Below are 23,355 nucleotides of genomic sequence, written 5' to 3' on the forward strand. Positions count from 1 at the left end.
AAAAACTCCAAATAAGTTGGATCTGAATAGCAGCCTTCTGAACTCTTCATTTGACCTGTCTGTCTCTGTGCACCAGATGGATGAGGAGAAAGCCAGTGTGGAAGACTTGCTGAGAAGAGGAGAAGAACTGCTGCAGCAAACTTCAGACGATGGCCAGAGGGAGGAGTTAAGACTTCTACTGCTCCGCTTGCAGAGCCAATATTCTGCTCACAGGGTAAAATGCAGTAAAAATATGTTGTCTTCCTTAAGCCAGGCTTATACTGTATGGGAATCTTATTTATTCTAAGAAAGCTCTCTGTTGTATTGTGTTTGCTGGTTTAGTCAATGTGTGTGTGTGTGTGTGTGTGTGTGCGTGTGCGTGTGCGTGTGTTTGCCTGCTTTAGGAGTTAAGGGTGCTACGAATCAGGCAGGCCGAAGTCTCTGTGGAATCGTCTACTCACAGCTTTACAGAACAGATAAGAGAGTTTTCAACCAAGGTGAGGGATTCACACATGCTTAAGCACATGGACACTAACTAATATGTTACTTTAACCACTGAGTTGTCTTTTACCGTAAGTGCTTGATTGGTTTGACTGTAGTGTAGTTTTAGCATAATGTGACATGCAGTATTATGATGTGGCACAATAGGTTTTAATACAGTTTTTCTCTCTCTCTTCTTTCTGCCCTGTGTTTTTCTCCACCTGATCTGTGGTGTAGGAGATGTCCTCAGTGGAGCGTAGCAGCACTCCCTCACTGAGTCCCTCCGACTACCTGTTGGACATCAACAAAGTGCTCCTCGCCATGGCCGACAACGAGTTGCTTTTGAACTCCTCTGAGCTCAGCGGGGGGCTCTACGAAGACTTTTCTAGCCAGGAGGACACACTGAGGGTGGGTTGTCAAAAATCTTCACTGTAAACGTCACAAAAATGATCTGCGATGTTGTACTGTATTAGCTTTTTTGTAGCAAATAAAATATATATTTTTAAAATGATAATGTTACAATATCTACAGCTTAAGGAGAGCTTTCCAAGTACACATAGTATTCTGATATCAAGCATTCTACCATCATTCTGACATGTGTGAACTTTTCTCCCCCCTTCCCCTCTCTCACCGTGCTGTCTATTTTCCTTCATCTTGCATTTATCTTTTTATAGAATATTAAAGAGAATCTAGAACGTATTGGTGAACAGGTCACAGGGATCCACGAGCGGCAGCCAGATGCCATTGGAGATGCTTCGTCTGCTGAGGTTGCCCTGATCGGAGACGCCCTCACACAGCTCAACGCCCAGTGGGACCGCCTCAACCGCATGTACAACCACCGCAAAGGGTGCGTGCACCAACTTCACACACAACCAGTACACCTGAACACACCGCACACACATTAACCAAAACTGACTTGATGTAGAATCAAACTTGAATAAGTATTCCACAGACAATGTTCCGGCAGGGAAAAGAAGTGAAGATGGGAACGTGTGTAAATCTGTGTGTCAGGAATTGTGGTCTAAGCTGCAGGGACTAAATGCCAGCTGTCTGCTAGTCGAGACAGGAGGAACAGAGATAGACCATGGCACACAATCAAGCTCCCGAGACACACACACAAACACACTGACCCTGATTATTATCAAAACAATTCCTTGGGCATAAACAATCTCATACCGATTCACATTTTCACTCACTCACTCACTCACTCACTCACTCACTCACTCACTCACTCACACACACACACACACACACACACACACACACACACACACACACACACACACACACACACACACACACACACACACACACACACACACACACACACACACACACACACACACTAAATGACCTTGACACAATTCCTTGGGCGTAACAGTCTTTATTTGCTGAGTACAGTATGTGCACATGCTAGAATAAACTAGTAAGCTCATTTTATAGATTACACACAAATGCTGAAGCTCTCCATTTGTAATCACAATAACCTCTGGGCATCATTTAAAATCAAAAGAATGGGGGTATATTTTGTAAAATTGCTCATCCAAAACGCATTTCCTCACCTTGTCTCTCTCATCAGATTAGTTGGGCTCCAAGCGGTGCTGTAAGAGGAAATAGTCTTCATTCAGACCATCAATGAGATAAAGATCTGTTTTTTTATATTAGGCATTTTGTGTAATCATCCTCTCTGTCTATGCTGATTTATTCATTAGCATTTCTGTGAACATTCATGAGTTGCCAGGGGTTCCTGATTGTTATGACATTTCTGTTTAATAGAGGTCAACTGTGCCACTTTTTTAATCTGTCTTTCTGTTCTATATTAAGCCCACTCCTACCTAAACAAGAGCAAAGAAGTTAAGAAAGTATTTGTAATTGGTCATTAAGGAGCAATCAAAGCCAGAATCTACAGTCATCATTCAAATCCAGAACTCTACAAAACTAACTGAGCTTTAATTTAAAAATAAACAAACAAAAGATTATGCTGGGTAATTTCCGCAAGTATTTGTTTCACTTTATCCGGGAAATTGATCTTCACTTGAAATGAACTCCCACAGTGTGGAGCTTTTCATTTGTGTGTTTGATGTTTAGTCAGACAAAAGAAACACGTCAACCAATGTTTGCTATATGTTTAGCTTTTATTTGTTTAAATTTTACTGAAGCATATGGAATGTTTGTCAAATTTCCTGTTACATAGTTCCATTCAAGATGAAAATGTTTCAGTGTTAGTCCTTCCACCTATTTCACAATTTTTTATGTAAGTGATCTATTATCATGAAGAAAGTTTATTTTTTATTTTTTATTCTGCTGCAGGAGTTTTGATCGCAATGTAGAGGAGTGGAGGCAGTTCCACTGTGACATGAATGACCTGAACCAGTGGTTGACTGATACAGAGACACTGCTGTCAGAGAGCGTTGGCCCCGATGGACAACTGGACCTGAACGCTGCACAACAACACCAAGAGGTCAGTGTGATGGACCACGTGGAGGTCTGAATATGTGTTCTGTGTAAGTGCATGTGACTGCTTGAATTTACATTTTAATGACATTATAGAAAAATTTCATGGCATTCCATCTTTGTTATTGTAAACCCTAATTAGTCAAATGTAGACTCACAAAATCCCATATGTCTACAAGCTTAAAGCAAGATTGAAACCTTCCCATGGGGCAGTAGTAATATGTTTGAAACATTAGCAGCTAGGTGGTTGGAAATGTTATACCAGAGATAATTGCATTTTGTTCCTGAAGGGATAAAAATGGGTGCCATGCTGTACCTGATAGAAAAACACACTGCACAACTATTTGTTATGCAGAGTGAGAAATGGGGAAAAGTAAACTGAAAAGTAAGATGCGAAAGAGTCTTTTATTTAGCTCTGTTTGATTTCTAAAGCGCTAATTTCATTTCCAAGGGGAAAATGATTCTCTAAAGCTGCTGCATTAGCGCCATTAACACCTTTTAATAGTGTGAGTTGCAAGGCTCTAGCTGTCCCAGCTCTTTTACATGTTTTCACCGTCGAGATTGAGATTGATACGAGGGATCAAGTGGATAGGAATTGAGAGATCAATTAGCTGACTAACCCTTTAGCGGACTTCACAATCCCTCACCCTGCTTCACGGGTCTGTCTTGGCAAGTTAAATCTCTCTTGGTGGAAGTAGAGACTTGGCAGCTTAAAACATGATGTGTCACAAATCATGCCTTTGTGTCAATCGAGAGATTTGCTTGGAGAGATGGAGTTGAGCAGGGGATTTGGCCCTGAGTAAATCGGCTTATGCTGTTTGATCGATCCCCTAATCTACCTTTTTTGTGCTCTTGCTCTCTTTCAATCCTTTGTATGTATTTAGGAGCTGGAGGAAGGTCTTGTCAGCCACCAGCCTGTCCTGGCTGAACTGACCCGTACTGGGGAGCAGATAATTGGGCAGCTGTCATCCCCTGACGGATCCCTGCTTGAAGAGAAGCTAGACACTCTCGGTCAGCGTTGGAGAGCTGTCAACCGCCATGTCCTTGAGAGACAGCGCAGGTAATAAATTCTCAGGAAAACAAAAAGGATGTTACATCACCTATCAATCGAAAAGATTAAGTGGATGTGGTCAAATGTGGATTTAAACACGTGATAGATATCATTGCTGTCTTGGCTATACTGTGTAACATTTGGTTTACAGTATAATATAGCACAAGGGTTAGCGCTTCCTCTCCATCCCTGACTGTCTTTGTTTCTGTATCAGTATTTGGCAGGTTAACATTATCAGTGTGGTCAATCAGTTTATAACAGTAATTTAAATGTAAATTTCAGGATGAAGCCTGCAACCTGCGGAAAATGGAAATCCTAATCTGAGTACAATAATGTGTGTGTGTGTCTGTGTCTGTGTCTGTGTCTGTCTTTGTGCACAGGTTGGCTGGAGGAGACCCGGCCCTGTCAGACCTGGTGAGGAGACGGGAGGAGCTGGCTGTATGGTTGGAGCAGGCAGAAAAAGCTGTCAGCTCCTTACCCGTTACTGCCACTGACAACAACCTCAAAGAACTCAAGGTACAGCAAGGCCTAAAACCTGCTCATGTTAGTGTGGTTCATGGGAGCGTAGAGATTTCTATTTCTGCTTTAGAGCTGGAAGATTCAGCTATTTTAATGGTCAGCTCTGAGTTTATTTTCCTATGTTCTTTTTCCCAGTCTTCTTCCCTGTATCCGCAAGTTGCTCTCTGTATCTCAATCACAAGCAACACCTTTCAAACTCAGTAAACATACACAAAGAGAACTTTACTTTCACATGTCTTGTTTTGAACAATGCAGTTTTGTCGAAGGGAATACAAGTAATATTTTCTTCATTCCTTACTGACAACAACCTCAGCCAAACGTTTGCTCTGTGGAGACACATTGGGAATAATTATGTGGCTATATGGAACAACTGTATTACTACTTTCTTGATTTTCCTTTACTTATTTTACTCTTATTTGTTAATACATTGACAAATAAACCCATCTTTGTGAATCAATTAAGTACCAGTGCCTTTTCCCTTGCAGGCCCTTAACGAGGAAATAGATCAACAGAATGAACGTCTTGGATGGGTTAACAAGCATGCACCACAGATTCTGGCCAGTCCAAGTGTGAGCCTTCAGAGCAGAGATCAGCATGTTGGCAAACTGAGAGCCATCAATCTTAACTGGAGCAAGGTGCAAACTTTTCTTAGTTTATTATTCTGCCTTGTCTTCAAAGTTTTGTTCTTGGGTAAAAGCTGAAAGGTTTATCCTGTAAACATTGTAATAATGTAATGTTTGTCACGTTTTATAACACTGTGACAGCCACCACTCATTCCTGTCCTCCCTTTTTCTCTTCATTTGCTTTTTGACTTCTTCTCTGCTGTCTATCTTCCTGCTTTCACACATGTTCGTACTCCCCCTTTTCTCTGCAGGTGACCCAAGAGTTGTTGGACAGAGTGGGTGAGGTGGAGACAAACCTGCAAAGCCATGCCCAGTTCCAGGATAGGATGAACAGACTCACTGACTGGGTTGTTGTCACACACCAGACAATCATGACCAGAGGCCTGAGCCCTGGCCAAGCACAGGTAGCGTCTGACTACATCACGGGAATCAACACATCTAATCTCACTTAAACATTTTTTTATCACGGACATAAATGTTGTAAAATTAGTTCTTATCTGTTGTAGGCTCTGGAGGCCTCCATGAAGGACAGAAAGAAGGACCTGGAGGACCTATTGGCTCATTCTATAGAGCTACAGAGGCGACAGCAGTTGTTGCCTCAGGAAAAGGTCTCAGTTTTTATAGCAATATGATTTGATAAAGCCTAATTTTAACATATAATTTATAGAGTATTGCTTGTTAAATCACCACATGTTTTAATTGGCTTTTATTAAAAGCTGGATACACTCTGTTTCCTGTTCCTGATATTTTGTCATTAATTATACGTTCCTATTATTTATGTGTTCATGCGTATAGAGTAAGGTAGAGCAGCTGGCAGGTGATTGGAAAGCTCTGGACGGTCGACTGAGGGAATCTCTCCAGCCACCCATCTCTCCATGGACACAGCACCAACATGTTGTCCAGCACCAGCAGCTTGGTAAAAACATATAGGAATGCCCTTCAAGTTCAAAGTTTAATTGTCATAGGCACAATCAGGAAACATTTTAAATTTGTGATTATTCTCATTTCTGTAGCCCTAGCTTTACTTTTCTAATACATCAATGGTATAGGGATGAAAAGATTCAGCACAGTCCCAATGATGTATTAGGCTTTAATGAGACAGAGAAAATTAGATATTGGATCCTTAAAAGGAGACGACAAACATATAAACATGCAATTGTATTAGAGGTAATAAATACTCAAGGGGCAGATTTGAGATTCCTTTTTGTGCTTGGCTTAATCTTGTGTATGAAATTGCATGATGAAATAACAAATATGAGGTGAGCAACAAAGTCCTGCTAAACACTAAAACAAGCCCTGTTGCCTCTTTCATCATAATTTAGTGGGGATTCCATCATTATCTCTCTCTCTCTAAAATCTTCCCCTTAAAGAAGCTCTATATGTCAACATTACTTGCCTTTAGTTCCCTGCCGTTTTTCACCCCTGCTCCAGTGTCTGCGGTCCCCTCAGCTGTGCAGATGGCCAGCCTGGTGAGCGAGGACCCCCACCACCAAACCCCGCACACACCAGACACTGTGGCGCCCACTGATCTCAACGAAACAGCCACTGAACTGGCAGACTGGCTTCTCCTGATTACACAGATGCTAAAGTCTAATATTGTCACTGTGGGGGACACGGAGGAGATCAGGACCACTATGGGACGTCTTCAGGTGAGAAATGGGGAGCAGAGAGGACAGACGGAGAAAAGTTGTGGATAAGTTTGTTTAATGTGACATTTTTTGATGGAATAGAATGTTTTTGTGGGACTAATTTAACTGCCAAATACGAACATATGAGCTATACACTCTGTCTGACAGTGCCTGTGTGTTTTTGTGCCTCGTCCTTGGCAGGTGACAAAAATTGACCTGGAACAGCGTCACCCTCAGCTAGAAGACATTTTCACCCTGGCACAAAACATCAAAAACAAGACTTCAAATCTGGACGTTCGCACATCCATTACTGAGAAACGTATGTACAAAGCAGGATGACTACACTAGAAAGCTATTGAACAGTTTAGAAAAAAGAAAAAAGAAAAGATTAGCTGCTCCACCAGAAACGGTGTATTTTTTTTATTTCTGATTGGTTTAGTTTTATCTAACATAATTTACATTTGTGCTCTTTGCCTAACAATGTGTTGTTTTGAAGGCACTGCCATTGCCTTGTGTTTGTGTCCTTCTGTTGAATATGCATCTGTCTCTGTCACAAGTGGAGAAGGTACGCAGCCAGTGGGACAGCACTCAGCATGGAGTCGAGGCACGGCTCCAGCAGCTGGACAACATGATTGGCCAAAGCAACCAGTGGGAGGAGCAGAGGAAGGAGGTGAATGCTTTTATCGGGCACAACGAAGGACGTTTCCACAACCTCCTTCAGCAGTCCAGCGATCCCCTGACTAAACAGCTTGCTGACAACAAGGTTAGGGAAAAGTTTCTCTCCATGTCCTGTAGGTGTCTAATGCCTGTCCTTCCTCTGGTCATGTATTGTGATTCTGTATCCTTGTCATTACAGTAGACTAGAAATACTGTATACTCGAGGGAATTTGTCTGCTCACTATCTTCATTGAGAGAAAAATCTTAGACTTTACCAAACTTTACTTCGAGGTCATTTTATACAGCCTTAAGTCTGTGCAAGGTGGGAATGAATAAATCACCTCTCTGCAGTATGACTTTAAACCCTAATAACATCCATACACCCACATCATCCATCATTTTAATTTGAGATGATGACTTGTCTGAGAGTTTCTAGAAACAAATTCTGCCTCACTAGTGTCACATTACAGGAACCAAACACTAGAGGGCAACTGAGTTTAACAGAACCCGGCAGGTTAGATACACAGCTTTCTGCTCCTGGTTTGTGTGGTCTTGTAACGATGAGTAATTGTACATTTAAAATAGTGAAGTGTACCTTTTGTTAAAGAAAGAGTTGCCTGGGGGTCATATATGAATGAATTATTTGCTAATGCAAAATTGAAAATAATAATGTGGCCTCATGAATAAAAGTTGGGTCTTATATGACCTGCTTGATTAAGTAGAGGTTAAAATAACAATGTCAGATTGCTGAACAGTAGAATAACAAATTTCCTTTGTGTTTTAGGTGCCTGAAGTTTAATTTAGATTTAGTTTGGTTTAATCTTTTAGAGAAAAGGTCATACATATTCTTGCATAGAAGTATGTCTAATGAAAGCTGATACCAAGCCACAACAATATATAGTAAACTGCATGCTAATTTATAATATTAAAAACGTGCCAACAGGGCCCATCACAGTGACACATTTTCAGTGTTCTGATGATACTAATGCTACCGTGTCGATTCTGTTATAGGCATTCCTACAAGACCTGGGCCGAGGCCAATCTACAGTTGTGGCCTTCAACGACCTGTCCAATCATCTTTTGCAAGAGTATTCTACTGATGACACCAGGAGGATCAAAGAGGTCACAGATAAGCACAACACTGCCTGGAACAGCATCAATAATAGGTGCGCGCAAACTCGCCTGTTTACCTCAACATACAGTTTGATTGTGTCACATGAGGGGCTGATATTGCTGCCAGTATTTAATCATGCAGTAACTGCAGCTTTACTTAACTCTTTTACATGTATAGTCACATATTTAAATTATTGTTATTGATTGTCAGGGCGAGTGACCGACATGGCCAGCTGGACGGTGAACTGAAGGGACTGCAGATGTCTCTCAGGGAGCTGGAGTCCTTCCTTAAATGGCTCCAGGAGGCAGAGACTACAGTCAACGTTCTGGCTGACGCCTCCCAGAGGGAAGACCTGTCACAGGACTCCACCCATGTGAAGGAGCTGAGGCGACAACTGGAGGTAAGGCTGTAATCAGATAGAGAAAAAGTGTGTGTGTGTGTGTGTAAAATCTATGCACAAGTGCTGGCCTATTATCTCAGTGTCATCCTTCATCAATGCACCCTTCACCAAAAGGACTGAGGCAGGGGTCTTTGTAGGTGCATCCACGTGTAAGCGGCTGGTTTAAGGTGTGTGATTGAGAGGGCATACAGAGGGCGTGTGAGTGCTTGTATGCATTGAGTGCGGCTCATTGATCCTCTTGTCCTATGCTTAGGAATTCAGTGTCTGTGCGTGCATTTGTGTGCACTTGCACTTCCTCCCAGTAGCTTGTCATTTATCCAGACCTTACCTCAGGGATCTGTTGACCCACATCATCCTTTGCTTTATGTAACATTTTAATCCCCAAATCATTTCACCTCTCCCTTTCAACAGATAAAACAGGCACTAATATTCTTTTTTTCTTTTCTTTTTTAATACATCATAGTAGAAGTTGAAAGGTCTTTTTTTTTTTTTTTTAAATGCTGACGCTGTAAGTCCCCTCCTCGTCTCTTGTTGATTGTACACTGAGGGGCTGTCATTTGGACAATTTTTTTTTTTTTCTCAGACGTTAGATGTAAGATTTTGTGTGTGTGTGTGTGTGTGTGTGTGCAAGTTTCCTGTTGCTCTTCTGATAAATCTCTGTGTCACTGAGAAATTGCTGCAATGTCATACATCTTTCAGAACCGAATGCTTAGGTCCAATAATAACGGTCTTGGTTTTGTGTTCTTGAATGCCACATTGCCACTTCTCCCATTTCCATTGTCCAATTGTTAAAGCAGGCCAAGGTTATGGAGAAAATGACAGTGAATCACAGCATGAATGGCCATAAAGATTTCTGAGGATTCATTAACTTGGTGTGGACATAAGGCTGAGAGACTTTTGGAGCTCATTGTTGTTCCTTGGCTGGATTTGGTCTAATACAGTTCTGATGTGCCCGTTACAGTAATTTATATTTGTTGTATTGAACATAATCCATAATTTTAAGCCCTTTCAACATTATAAAGGACACATACTGTATACTATTGAATTGTATTCCTAAAAAGTCTATCAAAGTAATATCAAACACCAAGTGTGTGGTAAATGTGGTCAAAAAGTTTAAATATTTAGTAATTTAATATTTGTATCAGTTAAGGACTGATATCTCAAGAAATACTGGCACATCAACACATCAGATCTTTCTGAGTGGGTCATCACCCAGTGTTTTAATTTTTTTTCGATCTCTCTATCACAGTTGGAGTCCAGATTCACTCATGTCTCGAAAGTGGGTTGATAAAACAGCCTTTGAGCCTTAGAGGACGTGTGCTGTCTCCTCAACCCTTTTATAAACTCACAGTGACCGCTCTGCCGCTGTTGAGTGTCGGGTCACTTTAATCACAATTTTTTGGCCACAGGCCATTGTCATTCTGACTGCTGTTTTCATATTACGCCCACAGTTGGTGAGTGGTTGCGAGCAGTGACAAATACAAATGTGGCGCATTAACTGAAATTACCTGAAAACTGTGGCTGAATGGATATTGAACAAAACTTAACTGAGACACGTGAAAATAAAACTGCGGTGGTGTCAAATGAACGGATTGACACTCTGGGAAATGTGTGTGTTTGTTATTGGCTATGGTAGATTGAACATTAAAACAATTTTTTAGACATAGTTGCTCTAAAGTGCTTTACTGTAATATTATTTTATGATCTTAGGATTGGGGTTACAGGTGGGAAATATGGATATAATTCTTTGTTACAGTTTATGTTATTTTATATTGCATTATCTATATTTGGTTGAATAACAATGTGGTGTGGTTTATCTTCTGGAAACAGAATTGAGCATATTATATGTAAAATCCAATCTTGTCATAAAGCAGTTCTGGTCATTAATCAGCAAAATTGTCTGCAATGGTCCAATACAACCAGAGACATTAAAGGGATACTTACCTCTGACTAATTTTCTATCATCTCATAGTACATATTATCAAATCACCTAACTCTTACTAGAGCTAGTATGTGTGGTATGTGTTATACTGTGTAAGTCCCCCCACCACACCACACCACACGTGCGCAGGTGGTGAAAGGTATAGCAATAGTAGCATCAGCCGAAAAGTGCAAAGTTGGAGAAGCTGCTTTTATCAAGCTCAACATTTACGTGTGTTGGGGCGCTTGTGTGGGTGCGTGCACTATAGCAACGTGAGCGGCAGAGGTATACATGGCTTCTACGACCTCTTAGTTGGGGCCCGGCTCCGTCAGTGCCATTAAGACTGAGCCAACAAAGCACTCAGTCTCCCTTGTAATTCCCTGTGAAGCAGAATCAATACTCCGGAATAACTGGAATGGACGCTGTAGCCAGTTAAACCTTGTCTAAACCTTGTCTGAGTAAGCCCATCATGATCCCCTCTCCTAGTGACTGTGTATGTATATCTGTGCACGAGCCTGTCGGTAAATGATAATTACTACAGCTGGCTGCGTAGGTAAGCTGCATGTTGGTTTAAAGGAATGTTTGTGTTCATTTTTCCTCTCTGACTCGTGGATCTCCCTTCATCTTTATACAGATGAAGGCAAGCAGGGACCAAGTGCTGTAGTGCTACACTAAAAACACTATTTGTGTATGTGTGTCAGTTTGTGCTCATCTTAAATGCATGAGTTATAGTCATGGGGAGCCATCGGTGTGAAGCGTGGTGCTGTTATATAGAGGTTTTCATCTACACTTTAAATAGATGCCCCTTGCCTTGGTTGGGAGAAAGATATGTTTTTTTCAGCAGCACTTTAAATAAAAGTCAAGATAAGGAGTCGTAGACAACATAAATAGGCTTAAAATACCAAATGTGTGTGACACTGTGTGGTCAGTGTCTCTGCAGGAGTTGAGCTGCTGCTTTATGTTAATCTCGGCTGATTGTGCACCTATGTCTGCTTTTACGTGTGTTTTTTCTCTTTTCATCTCTCTCCTCCTGCCCTTCTACCTTTTCTCCTCCTGCTCTACTTTGTTCCCACTATTCCTTTTTGTTATCTTTTATCTGCAGTTTTCCATTATGCCTCCCTCTTTTCTTCTCATTTAATCTTTTGAAAGCTGCATTTGGACCACACAACACATTAACCCACGTGCTATCCCTCTTTCTCAAACACAATCAGAAATGTAAGCTCTGTGATTGGATGTTTACAAAGGTCTCCTTGTTTACTTTTCCATGCACGTGTTTAAGTACACAGGCTTGTAGTTTTGACTTTTATCAAAGAGACAGATTTTTTCTAATACGGTTAATCAGCTTTTGTCCTCATGATTCAACCGGGAAAGTTTCATGTCCATCCAAGCTGTGGAAGTGCTCCAACGGTCCGTCACCGACATTGCCCAGGCAGAAAATGAATGGGACATTTACTTCCAGTAAGCCTGGAAGGTGGAAATAACTCCTCCCTCTTTGCAACTCTGTGTGTGCGTCTCATTTGTGCACTTGTTCATTTGAGTTCTCGCTCAGTCCCCTCTCTCTCTGTTTCTCTCCCTCTCTTTTGCGGTCTCTCTTTTGCTTTCTGTCTTTGTCTCTCGCTCATTGATCTGTTGGGTAGTCTTGCGTGATTTCATTTTACCTTCCGGTCAGAGGCTGTTTGTCGTCCCTTACACCGCTGCTTTTGATCCTGCTATCTCCTCATTTTCTTCTCCGCTTTCTCTCTCTCCTCATTTTCTTCTCCGCTTTCTCTCTCTCTCTCTCTCTCTTTCTTTCTTTCTGTGGTCCAAAAGGAGTACTATCTCTCTCTCTTCCTTTTTCTCTCACTCATCCTCTCTCTGTCTCTCTTTGGATCAGTGGCAGTAAAAAGTGAACTGCTTACGATCAGCTTCTCGTCCAGTGCAACTCGTGCCTTCCTTTCTCCTTTCCCTGCTGCTTTCCGGCACTTTTTACTCTTCTCTCCCTGTTTTTCTTTTTCTTTATTTCCTTTTCACCCTCCTCTGACTCTGCAGGGTGTCGTCACAAGTGATTTGTTTGATTCTCTTCTGGCTCTGCAGTCGGGGTGCGCGTGTGAATGTCCGCTTGGAGGAGAAAGTGAGTGTCTCGTCTTGTCCTGCTCGCCTGCATCATTGTATGTGTGTATGTGAGAGTGTGTGCATGCTAAGATCTGTGTGAGAGTGACTGTTTTTAAAAAGAGAGAGAGAGAGAGAGATAACTGAGGCTGCACTCACTGTGTGTAGTGTGTGTATATGTGACGAAACATGGGGGCATGCTGAGCTGAGTACGCTTGCGTGCTTGAGTGTGTGTGTGTTTTTTTTCTCTCTCTTTCTCTGTGTGCATGTGTGTGTGTGTGCATCACGTCAGCTTGGCTGGGGTCTGGTCGACTGGCTAGGGAGAGGGAGAGGGAGAGGGAGAACAATATGAGCGGGGTAGGGCAGTGTTAGCATGCGGACCAGAAGCAGGCTGCTGCAGAGTTGTAGCAGTCTTAAGATGATGGCCATGGTCCGGACCTCCCTCCAGAAAGTGGTGGTCTTCCTACACAGGCTCCAGAGGATGGCCATCTCCTCGCCGCGCTACCAGAAACTCTGCAAGGTACGTGGACTCCAGGAGAGAGCGTGCTGGAGGACTGAGAGTTTCTGTTTTTTTTTATTCTCTTTCTTTCATTCTTTTTTTAAACTCGTCTGCAGTTTTATTTTTGTTTTTATTTTTACTTGGCTCTCAAAACTTTTAAAGCATTTTTGGGAGGCTGCTCGAGGCTTTTGGATTTGTTTTTGATTTTATCAATGAAAAGACTGTTTGTGTTTCTGTGTGCCTTTCTGGCCACAAAGTTTTTGCTTTGGGTATGTGTATTTCTTTCAATGTAAATGTCACAAATCAGGAGTGCCTCACAAAGCAGTCTGTCTTTGTCACATTCATTGTTAAAATAATGGCAACTCCAACTGTGCATTCCCGTTGTCTGTGAGATATTTTTGTCTGTATAATGTCAGTTTGAAGGGAGTTTTCACACACTAGTTGTACAGGCATAGACAAACAAACAAGGCAGAGTATGTGTTGCGTTGTCTTTGGCTGAGTACATAGTTTGTATTTTTGTGGTTTATGTTTGTGATATATTGTTTAGAGAAAACTAAGGAGACTCAGTGGTCACAGGATTGATGAGACCCAACTGAGATTGAACTCTCCTTAATCAAGTCATTAGCTGACATTCGTATTGTGTCAAGCCATTTAAATGCTACAATTACACACAGCTGAACATGTTGCTGCCACACAAATTCATTCACTTGTGTTGTTTATGTTTAATGAAAAATCAAAGTCAGTTGTATCACATTCTGTAACCTGTGACAGTCGTTTGTCAGCTCTATTGATTTCACCTTGGACTACTGCTGTGTGTGGACTTGTGATTTTTGATTGCTGATCTTTGTTGCTGTCTCCCTTGCGTTGCACAACATTGACCCACTCTCAGTCAGAGGGCAGAGGGGACCAGATGTTGAGATCAGACCAGTTGCTGATTACTTGCCTGCTTTAATCATGCCTCACCAGTCACCAAACATGTGGTGGTTTAATTTAATCCATCCTTAATCCATGAATCTATCGCTCTTTAGTGCGCCATCCTTTTTTCTACTGAGTGTGTTTAGTTGTCAGTCTTTCTTTGTACTTTTGCCAAAGTGTGGTCACAGATAAATTCCATTTGCTGTATTTTACTGGTTTCAAATGCCTCTCTAGTCAAATAGGGGAAACGCAGAAAGGAATAGACAAACGGCACAAGGACTAGACTTGTTGAAAAATGGAGTGCAAGAGAGAGAGCGACAAACAGAGCATTAGAATTCAATAATTTTCCTGCTCTTTCTTAGTTATTTATTGTGTGGATGCAGTGCTTTCTTTTGCTTGTTTAACCAATTTTGGGGGAAACAAGTGACATCAGATCCGCCCTGCATGTGTACAGTATCTACTCAATCTACTTTTTCTTCCACTGTAACGTTTGATTCAACTCAGGAGTTGAATTGCTCCCTTCCATCGTTCAGCATCCTTAGAGGCCAGACCTTCCTGAATTGCGTCTCTACCGGTGGGAGGCATCAGTCATTCCACACTCGATTACCCTCCCCTGGGTTGCATCAGTCATTCCAGCTTCGTTTGGCCTTCCCTTGGGGGAATCAGTAATGCTGGGCTTGTCCTGCCTCCCTAGGGTGAGCTCACTGGCTGCCAGACTGGAACAGTGACTTTTGCATGATGGATTTGCTCGGGGCTCACCCTCTGGGGTCCGGCCATTCTTTCTGCTTCAGGACAGCTCTGGTCCTAAAACAGCCCACCTGGCTGTTGTCTGAGTCAGGGTAATAAATACTAAAATAAACTAGTGGCAGTAGTGCCACTAGTGGTAATTGTTGTAGATGAGGAAAATAACTTGAAAGATGTTATGAAAAGCGTCAAACTTGATATTCTTAATTTTCCTGGGGAACATAGTGTATTCATACCATTATGTAGCATAAAGAAAATCCGCATATACATAATATTCAGCTGATGACTGACCGAGTTAACATTTTGTCATATGCAGGCTGTAGTTTACTCTTGGCAGTCCAATTAAGCTGCAAAGCTAAGCTTATCTTCTAGAACGTATTGAATCATACCATCTTATTGGTCCTCACTATGTCTGTACTGTGGCAAGATAGAGCAGGGTGACCGCCGTGCCAGCGTTCCAAGCTATAAATGATGGGAACTTTATAAAGTCTCCTGAGTCATAACCGTCAAGTCGTCTGTTACTGTTAATCATGCTTGGCTGGTAGCTTTTGGGTGTTTGTGTGCCCTTTTAACAGCACTCATTACATTGATCTATAATACTGAGCTTAGCAGAAGCCATTTAACTTCAACAGTTTTTAGAATTGCATCTTTTATCTTATGGTATGTAAATAGTTTTCTTCTCCCACTTTCCCAATTCGAAGCTATAATGTTTAATGAGCTTGTAGGCTATTAGGGATATTTTAGATCTATGCAGTGCTCCCTAAGGCTTTGCTTATTTGTATGGTCCTATAGTGTATTTATCCCACACACAGAATCATACTCACTCCCATTGAAGACGCCAGCTAAATGCCCTAAATGTAAATGTAACCAATTGTGGTGTCCTGATCGTTTTTTTTTCTCCACCTCATTTAGCTTTCTGTCCTTGTTCTCGGTTCTTCTTTGCTTGCATTCTCATGACTTGAATAACTTAACTGGTTAAGAGTACTTCTTTACCAGTAAACTTGCTTATGCCTCAGCTTATACTGAGGCATACAAGGCCCCAGTTGCTCATTTCATCTTGCCACTTTTGCTCTGCTCTTTCTTTCTGAGTGTAATCACTAGTTGAGAATTGGCTGAAGGGCCCAGCTCCCTCCTGAGGAGTGTCCTCCTACTCTCATTACTGTGGTGTTAGCGCCTACTGTGTGTGTGTGTGTGTGTGTGTGTGTGTGTGTGTGTGTGTGTGTGTGTGTGTGTGTTGGGGGGGGGGGGGGTTCTCTAGCCAAAACTTACTTTAAAAACCGCAAAACCAAGCATCACCGTGTGTAGTCATGCCTTCTCTTTCCTATTGTTTGTCGGGCAAATACTTTGGCCTTAGGCTCCACACCCATCACCGTTTCTTGTGGCTCACTGCTACCCTGGACAGGTGACTCAGGCATGGGCATAGAGCCCAGCTGTCTGACCTCCCCGTCCTTTTGCTCCACTGGGGTCCTCGGGGTTATTAGCAGTGTTAGCATTACCTGTTAGAGCCTCAGGTGCAGGCGGTAACCCCCCATCTCTCCCTCTGTAACCTGGCTCACACTCAAATAACAGATTTTTTTATTTTCATGCATGCTTAGACACTTATTTTACGTGCCAATAATGCATTCTGTTCTCCTCTCTCTCTCTCACACACTCACACACACCACACCACACACACACACACACACACACACACACACACACACACAACACACACACACACACACACACACACACTCACTGAACCACAAGTTAACACACACTCACTTATTGCAGCCTGAGTGATGAGTCACAGGTGGGAGAATTATGGGGTAAGTAACAGATTCATGAATGCAGATTATTTAAATTCATCAAGATGATATTGGGAGAGAGCAGGGACAATAAAAGAAAATGAAGACGGGATTCCGCTTCCAATCAACATCACATGTAAATCACCACAGATGGACCTCCTAAATGCAGTGATGATGATTGGAAATAGAACTTAAATCACTGATACAGCCCAGAGTTAAGCTGCTCTCCTGTGCTCAATTGCTTTTACTGCAGCAAGTGAGCGTTCGATTAGCAGAAGATGAGGAGAAACTTGCAGTGTGACCGACAAATGCCAACCTGATTCTAGAAGAAATATGTAATAAACTACATTTTATTCTGTACTATTAGATGCAATTATAAATAGATATAAAGTCCTTCAACCTTTCTGCCTCCTCGCTCTCTTTCTCTCTCGCTCTCTCTCTCTCTCTCTCTCTCTCTTCTCTCTCTCATCTCTCTCTCTCTCTCTCTCTCTCTCTCTCTCTCTCTCTCTCTCTCTCATTCTCACTCCCTCACATCCAGTAAAACCATTTATTGAGGCAGTACTGCTTGTGTGTTTAAAAAAAAAAAAAATTGTTTGTGCACTACAGCAATGGATTTTGTGCGCACACACTTCCATTAGTGGCTTTCAGGCAGATCCTAGCAGCAAGCTAAACCTGCTAATGCATGTGCGGTTTATAGTCAGAAGGCCATTATGGTGCTGGAAAGCTCTGTAACCACCAAGCCCCTCAACATGTCATGGTCAGAGTAAACAACAGATTGTAGCGACAGACGCAAAGCTACCTATGGAAAATGATATGTTTATTTATATTATGGTTGCACTGATATTGCTTCACAGTTCTCTGTATTGGTTAGATATTGTGATTTTAACATCTACTTTTCAAAGCATTATTTTTGTACCTTTGGTTTCTTTGATCACCAAGTAAACATGTTTAATTATTATTGCTTTGAGTATGATGAATCATTACATTTTAGTGTGGGCTAGTGTGTTCAGCCCTTAGACATGTAGAGCTGTATCTTTACTGGAAATGTTTCAATACTGGTGTCAGTCAGTTACCTTGGTTTAGGACCGGAGCCATTAGGCAACTAGCTTAGCTTAGGATATAGACTGAAAGCAGGGGGAAACGGAAAGCCTGGCTCACTGCAAAGCTTTAAAAAGCACCTATCAGCACCGCTGAAATCCACTAACCCATTCTATCTTGTTTATGTAATCCATATACTAACAGAATTATAAAAACATCAATTTGTGGTTTGTTGGGGAGTGGTATTCTGTAACTTTTTCTTTTCTCACCTTAATATTATGACCATCTCTCCCTCGAGTGCTACATTGCCGCAAAAATGATTTAATTTTTTGGGGCATTTTTAGGCCTTTATTGAAAGGACAGCTGAATAAATGAAAGGGGAGAGACACAGGTCGGAGTCAAACTCGGGCCCGCTGTGTCGAGGAGTAAACCTCGATCTGTGGGTGCCCGCTCTACCAACTGAGCAATCCAGGTGCCCTGTTAAAATTAATGTTGAAAGTATTGATACATTTCTAGAGACTAAGAAAGAGAGAAAATAGGGGACACATTGACCTCAAGGCGGTGATGTGGCCAGCTTCAAGTCTCTCTGACTTTCTAGCTCCACATCAGGGTGATGTGGCAAACAGTGTGGGTGACGGAAGGGAGGGTCCCTTCCGTCACCCACACTGTTTGCCACACCGGGTCAGGGGGCAGCTTAAGTGGAGGATATTAAATGAGGCATGCAATCATAAATCCTTTGCTGCTCTTTCTATTCCTGGCCTGACAATCAATCTACAGGGACATAGCATGAGCTCTGCACCCTGCTAGTATCCCACCCTGCCAATATCTATGGTAAGCACACAAACATAGTGCTGACTCAAAGTCCATATTGTTCTTTTCTGTGTGTGTGTGTGTGTGTGTGTGTGTGTGTGTGTGTGTGTGTGTGTGTGTGTGTGTGTGTGTGTGTGTGTGTGTGTGTGTGTGTGTGTGTGTGGTGTTGACAAAAATCAAGTAGTGGCCCACTCAATCGGCCTCACACACACAATCAATAGCATTAGGCCAGAAAATAATGATCAGAAGAAGATTGACCAAATTATTATTATGCAGATTTGACCTAGAAATCATTTTTTCCCTCCCTCCTCTCACCGCTACCTCCTGTTACTACTTTCCTTTTTTCTCCTTTGTTCATCCTTTCCTATTTCCTATCCATTCTTCAAACCCCTTCTTCCCATCTGAGTGAATATCTTTGTTTTGCTGTCGTTCTGTTTCCCTTTTTGTCAAGACAAACTTTTATTTGATCAATTCAACAACCTTGTAGGTTCTTTGTACAATCACACTTAAGGTAAAATAACTGGTTAAACTGAGCAAGCTTTTTATTTTATTTTTTTTTTAGCTGAGAATTATGAACCACATTCCTCTATTGCTACCTGTCTTCTTCCTTTTCTGTTGTCACTTCTCTGAGTACCAGTTTCCCTAATGCCACCCCTCAGTGAGCCAGTAAGTTAGCATATGCTCTGGCTCATATCCTCCTCTTTCCATTTATGCCGTCATCTGCTCCTCGCATGCCACTTTTAAATCATTCATGCTCTCCCTCTTTTCCTCCCATCCTCCTAAAACCTTCTGCCCATCTCTTAGACAAGTTTTAGACAGATGGCTTACATGCAAGTTGAGCATGCCTTGATGCTACGCTTATGGAGCAGATCATTACATGCTGCTAAAACATTGATCAAATGCTTTCACTGACACGGCAACATCTAATTATACAAGGTCAGATCCTTGGGGGCCATTTTCCATCTCTGAAACTACGTCCACTCACACACTGTATGTGATTCTTTTTGATTTATTTTACAGTAAAGCTTGATTTATGGTTCTGCGGAGGCTCCACGCAGAGCTTTCACCGTAGCCTACGTAAGTGGCCTGATATACTTGTGCGTTGGTGTGTGTGTCGAGCTGGCATGTGTGGGGAGTGGGTGATAGAGCGAGGGAGAAAGTGAGAGAGTGACAGCGATTATCTTTGGAGTGAATAGTGATTCTAGAGTCATAGTGAGAGAAACAAAGTGTCTCCCCAATGTTTTCTGACCACGGTGGGAAATCTGTAGCAGGAAAAGTTAACCTTCTCCTTGATTTCATGTTGTTTATAGAGAAGGAGAACCAGGAAAGGAGTTGGGGGGGGGTGGGAATGCAACACTACCAAGCCTTGGCCGAGACATGTTGTTACATTGTTCGAGAGGTACATGTCAAGCTACGGCGTAGGGTCCAGCGTAGGTTTGTGTCTCCACGTTCCTTTGTGCGTAGCAACGACGTAGATTTTCTGCAGAAGTATAAATCAAGCTTGTGTACTGTGCATGTTGTCATAAAGAGTCTGTCCTAGCAGCCTCTTTAGTTAAATGTAAACATCTGCATGTAGATGATAACATTATGAAATATGTCAACATATTGTCAGACAGGACCTTAACTAGGGAATCATCTGAATACCTGGTTAATAAAAATGTTACCAAGGAGAAGGTAGAGGCAGTGTGCATTGGTTGAAGGAGGAGGACTGTGTACTGAGTATGCCGTCAGAGGCAAATACTGTGGTGCGGCAAAAACAAGAGCAACTGAAAATGGTTTCCACTGTTATATCACAGGGAGATTAAAGACAAATCGTTCTATATATAGTCTGTAATCTGCAGGAGGGTACAGCCTGCAAGAAGAGACAGAGTCAAATGTCAAAGTAGTAATTGTGTGGAAAAATAATTTGATCGGAATGATGGGTAGTCATAAGCACTTCAGAGAAATATTAGGGAAGAGTTTGTTTCAGATCTCAACTTTGCACAAAGGAGTTCTTGCTTTTGACATGTTGTTTGTGCACTAAGCAGCTTTTAGTAAAACTAAAAAGAAACATTAAATCAGAAATGTCCTTTTCACACAACATGGTTAAAAGATTAGATACAAGACAGCTCCATCAAACGTGTGAAATTCAAGAAAGTTGAAAGAGGGATCAGAGATGACAGGAGAAGGATCAGTGTGAGCCCCTAAAATGTTTGTGATAGTCCAACATAAGCTTTAACTCCGCTTGAGTGGTACCTTCACACATCGGACCACAGACATCAAAGAAAATTCTGAGCTGGTAGATGTGACGAGGAATCAAATTAGATTTACAACAGTGCTGCAAGTGTGGGTGTTCATCGGTTCAGCATATTTCTTAGTTATCACCCAAATGTCTGAAAAGAGAGACATTTCCACTCATCACCCCAGAGGAAATGAGTCTGGCTTCTTCGAAAAGCAAGCAAGGAGGGCGAATAAAAAAGCAGCAGAGGAAGATAAACATGTTAGGACAGAAAAGAAAATGGCTGCCACGTGTTTTTTTGTTTCTTTAAAAAAAAAAAAAAAACTAAAGTGAGGAAAGAGACAAAAGAATGACATTGTAGAAAGACCGAAAATGGAAGAAGGGATACTGTGACAAGGAGACGTGGGAATTGAACTCGGTGAAATGGTTGGAAAGATAGGAAGAAAGAGGTTGAAAAGACGAGCCTGACAGAGGACGAAATGGTCGATAGATGTGTACGATTGCTTTTCATCTTTGAGGTTTGCAGGGCTTATTTGAGGGTCACTTGAGAGATACTCACACACTTACACATGCACTAATAGACATGTGCACACTGTCCAGGATCATTGCAAGTACTCACTTTCAGTCTGAAGGATATTCTCAGATTGGGCATTGGTTGAAGACTCATTCATTGCTTCAGTTCATAAACAACTTAATTTTCACCAGCAGCCTTGCTTCCCCATGTGGACAAAAGAAAAATACAAAAAAAAAGCCTATTACACATTTGTGCAGTTTACAGCCGGGTGGGTCTTGTTGAATGTCTCCCTCTTTTAGTCTCTGTGCCCTTTTCTGTGTGTGTGGTGGGTGTGTGGTGTGTGGTGTGTGTGTGTGTGTGTGTGTGTGTGTGTGTGTGTGTGTGTGTGTGTGTGTGTGTTCCTTCGTGCCTGCTAAATATCATTGGGATTAGCACTGGGGGCTTAATTAAAAAGCAATTACCTTTGGTCGCTGTGGGCGACGCCTGGTGGAGAGTAACTTGACTAATCTGGTGAATGGTGTGAGGGACCCTCAGCGTGCAACACACACACAAACCTGCACACAAATTGTGCAATTGTCTGCAGAATTAAAGGAGGATTAAAACAATTGTTAATTAGTGAAGAGGGGTGGAAGCTGAACGTGTAGAGAAGGGCTGTAGTGCCAGACACACTGCATTCCCCTCTGCCTCTCGAAACCTTGTATGTTTATTTATGAGGTTAAAAGGGCAACTGATATACCCAGAAAGTAAGCCTCGTAAGCATGCTCTCTCTCCCTTTCATTTTTGCTTTCTTTCTCTTTAAAACCTTAAAATAGGTTAGCACAGTTAGCACCAGAGCTAATCTTAATTTTCAAAGCTCCAATTAGATGTTGCTAATGACAGTAATTAGATCATGTCTCTGAGACTCACTGCAAAGTGCCCTTGAAAAAAAACCTTTATGCTTGAAACATTAGAGGGAAATCTGCCAAAAGGGTGTGCGCGTGCGTGCGTGCGTGCGTGCGTGTGTGCGTGCGTGTGTGTGTCTGTGTTGTTTGCTGTTAAACTGACAGACAAAGGATGCTTTGTGTTCACTTGTAAAACTGAAGATTTACATGTGAGGGTTGTGAAAACATCAGGTGAAGTTTGGTTTAAGAGTACAACCAACATTATGTTGGTTGAAGCTCAAGGACAGGAAATGTTGTGGCCGAATTTGACACCCGAACCCAACCCAAGACGAGGCTAAACAGGCTTTTATAGTTATTCTTCTTAAATGTTAACTCACAAATAAAAGTGATTAAATGAACGGAGCAGTGTACCATCACATTGTATAGCATTCTGCCCAACAGCACAAAACATATATATATGTTTACCTTCTTCTAGCTGATAAGCCATTGGTTTATTGGCAATACACATATTATTTAACTACCAGGATGTAACACTTAAGCATCTACAAATATTTAGCATTACCAGTTAAAAGGTCAACTATGCCATTTCCCACTATCAGCCAGATGAACATGGCTGGTAAACTCTAAATGTTTTTCCTAGCTGAAATTGGAAACATTACAAACAGTCAAATTCCAGAACAGAACTTTGTACAGGCATGATTGGGATGTTCTTTGAGAGTAGGAGTTGTGGAGGAAGAGAAACTATTTCCTGCTGGTGGTTTCAGTGCCGGCCTCCTCTGGTCAACCAGGCTATGCTTTGTCTCTCGCTCTCCAGTGGGCATTGCATATCTACTTGAACCCAGTGTTGGGAAGGATACTTTCAAAACATATTCCGTTACAGAATAAATGCCGAAAATGTAATTTGTAACACGTTATGTTACGCTTACTAAACATGCTTATTCTGGTGTGTTCTTCTGTTTCAACTGGTTGAATGTGTACATGAACAAACAGATAGATTTTTGTATTTGTAGTCCTGAACTGCATAGCCTACTACAA

General features: G+C 41.8%; 1 protein-coding gene across 10 annotated transcripts in view; it reads left to right on the forward strand.

Annotated features, from left to right (window-relative positions):
- utrn (utrophin) overlaps positions 1-23,355 on the forward strand; it is a 185,434-nt gene that overhangs the window by 54,668 nt on the left and 107,411 nt on the right. For 9 of the 10 annotated variants that reach the window (XR_004336060.1, XM_032542253.1, XM_032542250.1 and 6 more), the window contains 16 exons: positions 77-214; positions 384-476; positions 697-867; positions 1,134-1,306; positions 2,770-2,920; positions 3,798-3,973; positions 4,345-4,480; positions 4,969-5,118; positions 5,358-5,510; positions 5,613-5,714; positions 5,902-6,022; positions 6,538-6,755; positions 6,936-7,053; positions 7,292-7,497; positions 8,403-8,557; positions 8,716-8,905. Coding sequence is in view for 9 of the 10 variants with exons in the window: in XM_032542253.1 (XP_032398144.1) it covers positions 77-214; positions 384-476; positions 697-867; positions 1,134-1,306; positions 2,770-2,920; positions 3,798-3,973; positions 4,345-4,480; positions 4,969-5,118; positions 5,358-5,510; positions 5,613-5,714; positions 5,902-6,022; positions 6,538-6,755; positions 6,936-7,053; positions 7,292-7,497; positions 8,403-8,557; positions 8,716-8,905 (2,451 nt within the window). In the remaining variant the exon portion in view is untranslated. Of the gene's footprint in view, positions 1-76; positions 215-383; positions 477-696; positions 868-1,133; positions 1,307-2,769; positions 2,921-3,797; positions 3,974-4,344; positions 4,481-4,968; positions 5,119-5,357; positions 5,511-5,612; positions 5,715-5,901; positions 6,023-6,537; positions 6,756-6,935; positions 7,054-7,291; positions 7,498-8,402; positions 8,558-8,715; positions 8,906-12,405; positions 13,435-23,355 lie in introns of those variants that run through there. The other variant, XM_032542259.1, reaches the window with a different exon arrangement.

Source organism: Etheostoma spectabile, chromosome 18 (genome assembly GCF_008692095.1).
Source record: "Etheostoma spectabile isolate EspeVRDwgs_2016 chromosome 18, UIUC_Espe_1.0, whole genome shotgun sequence".
NCBI lineage: Eukaryota > Metazoa > Chordata > Actinopteri > Perciformes > Percidae > Etheostoma > Etheostoma spectabile.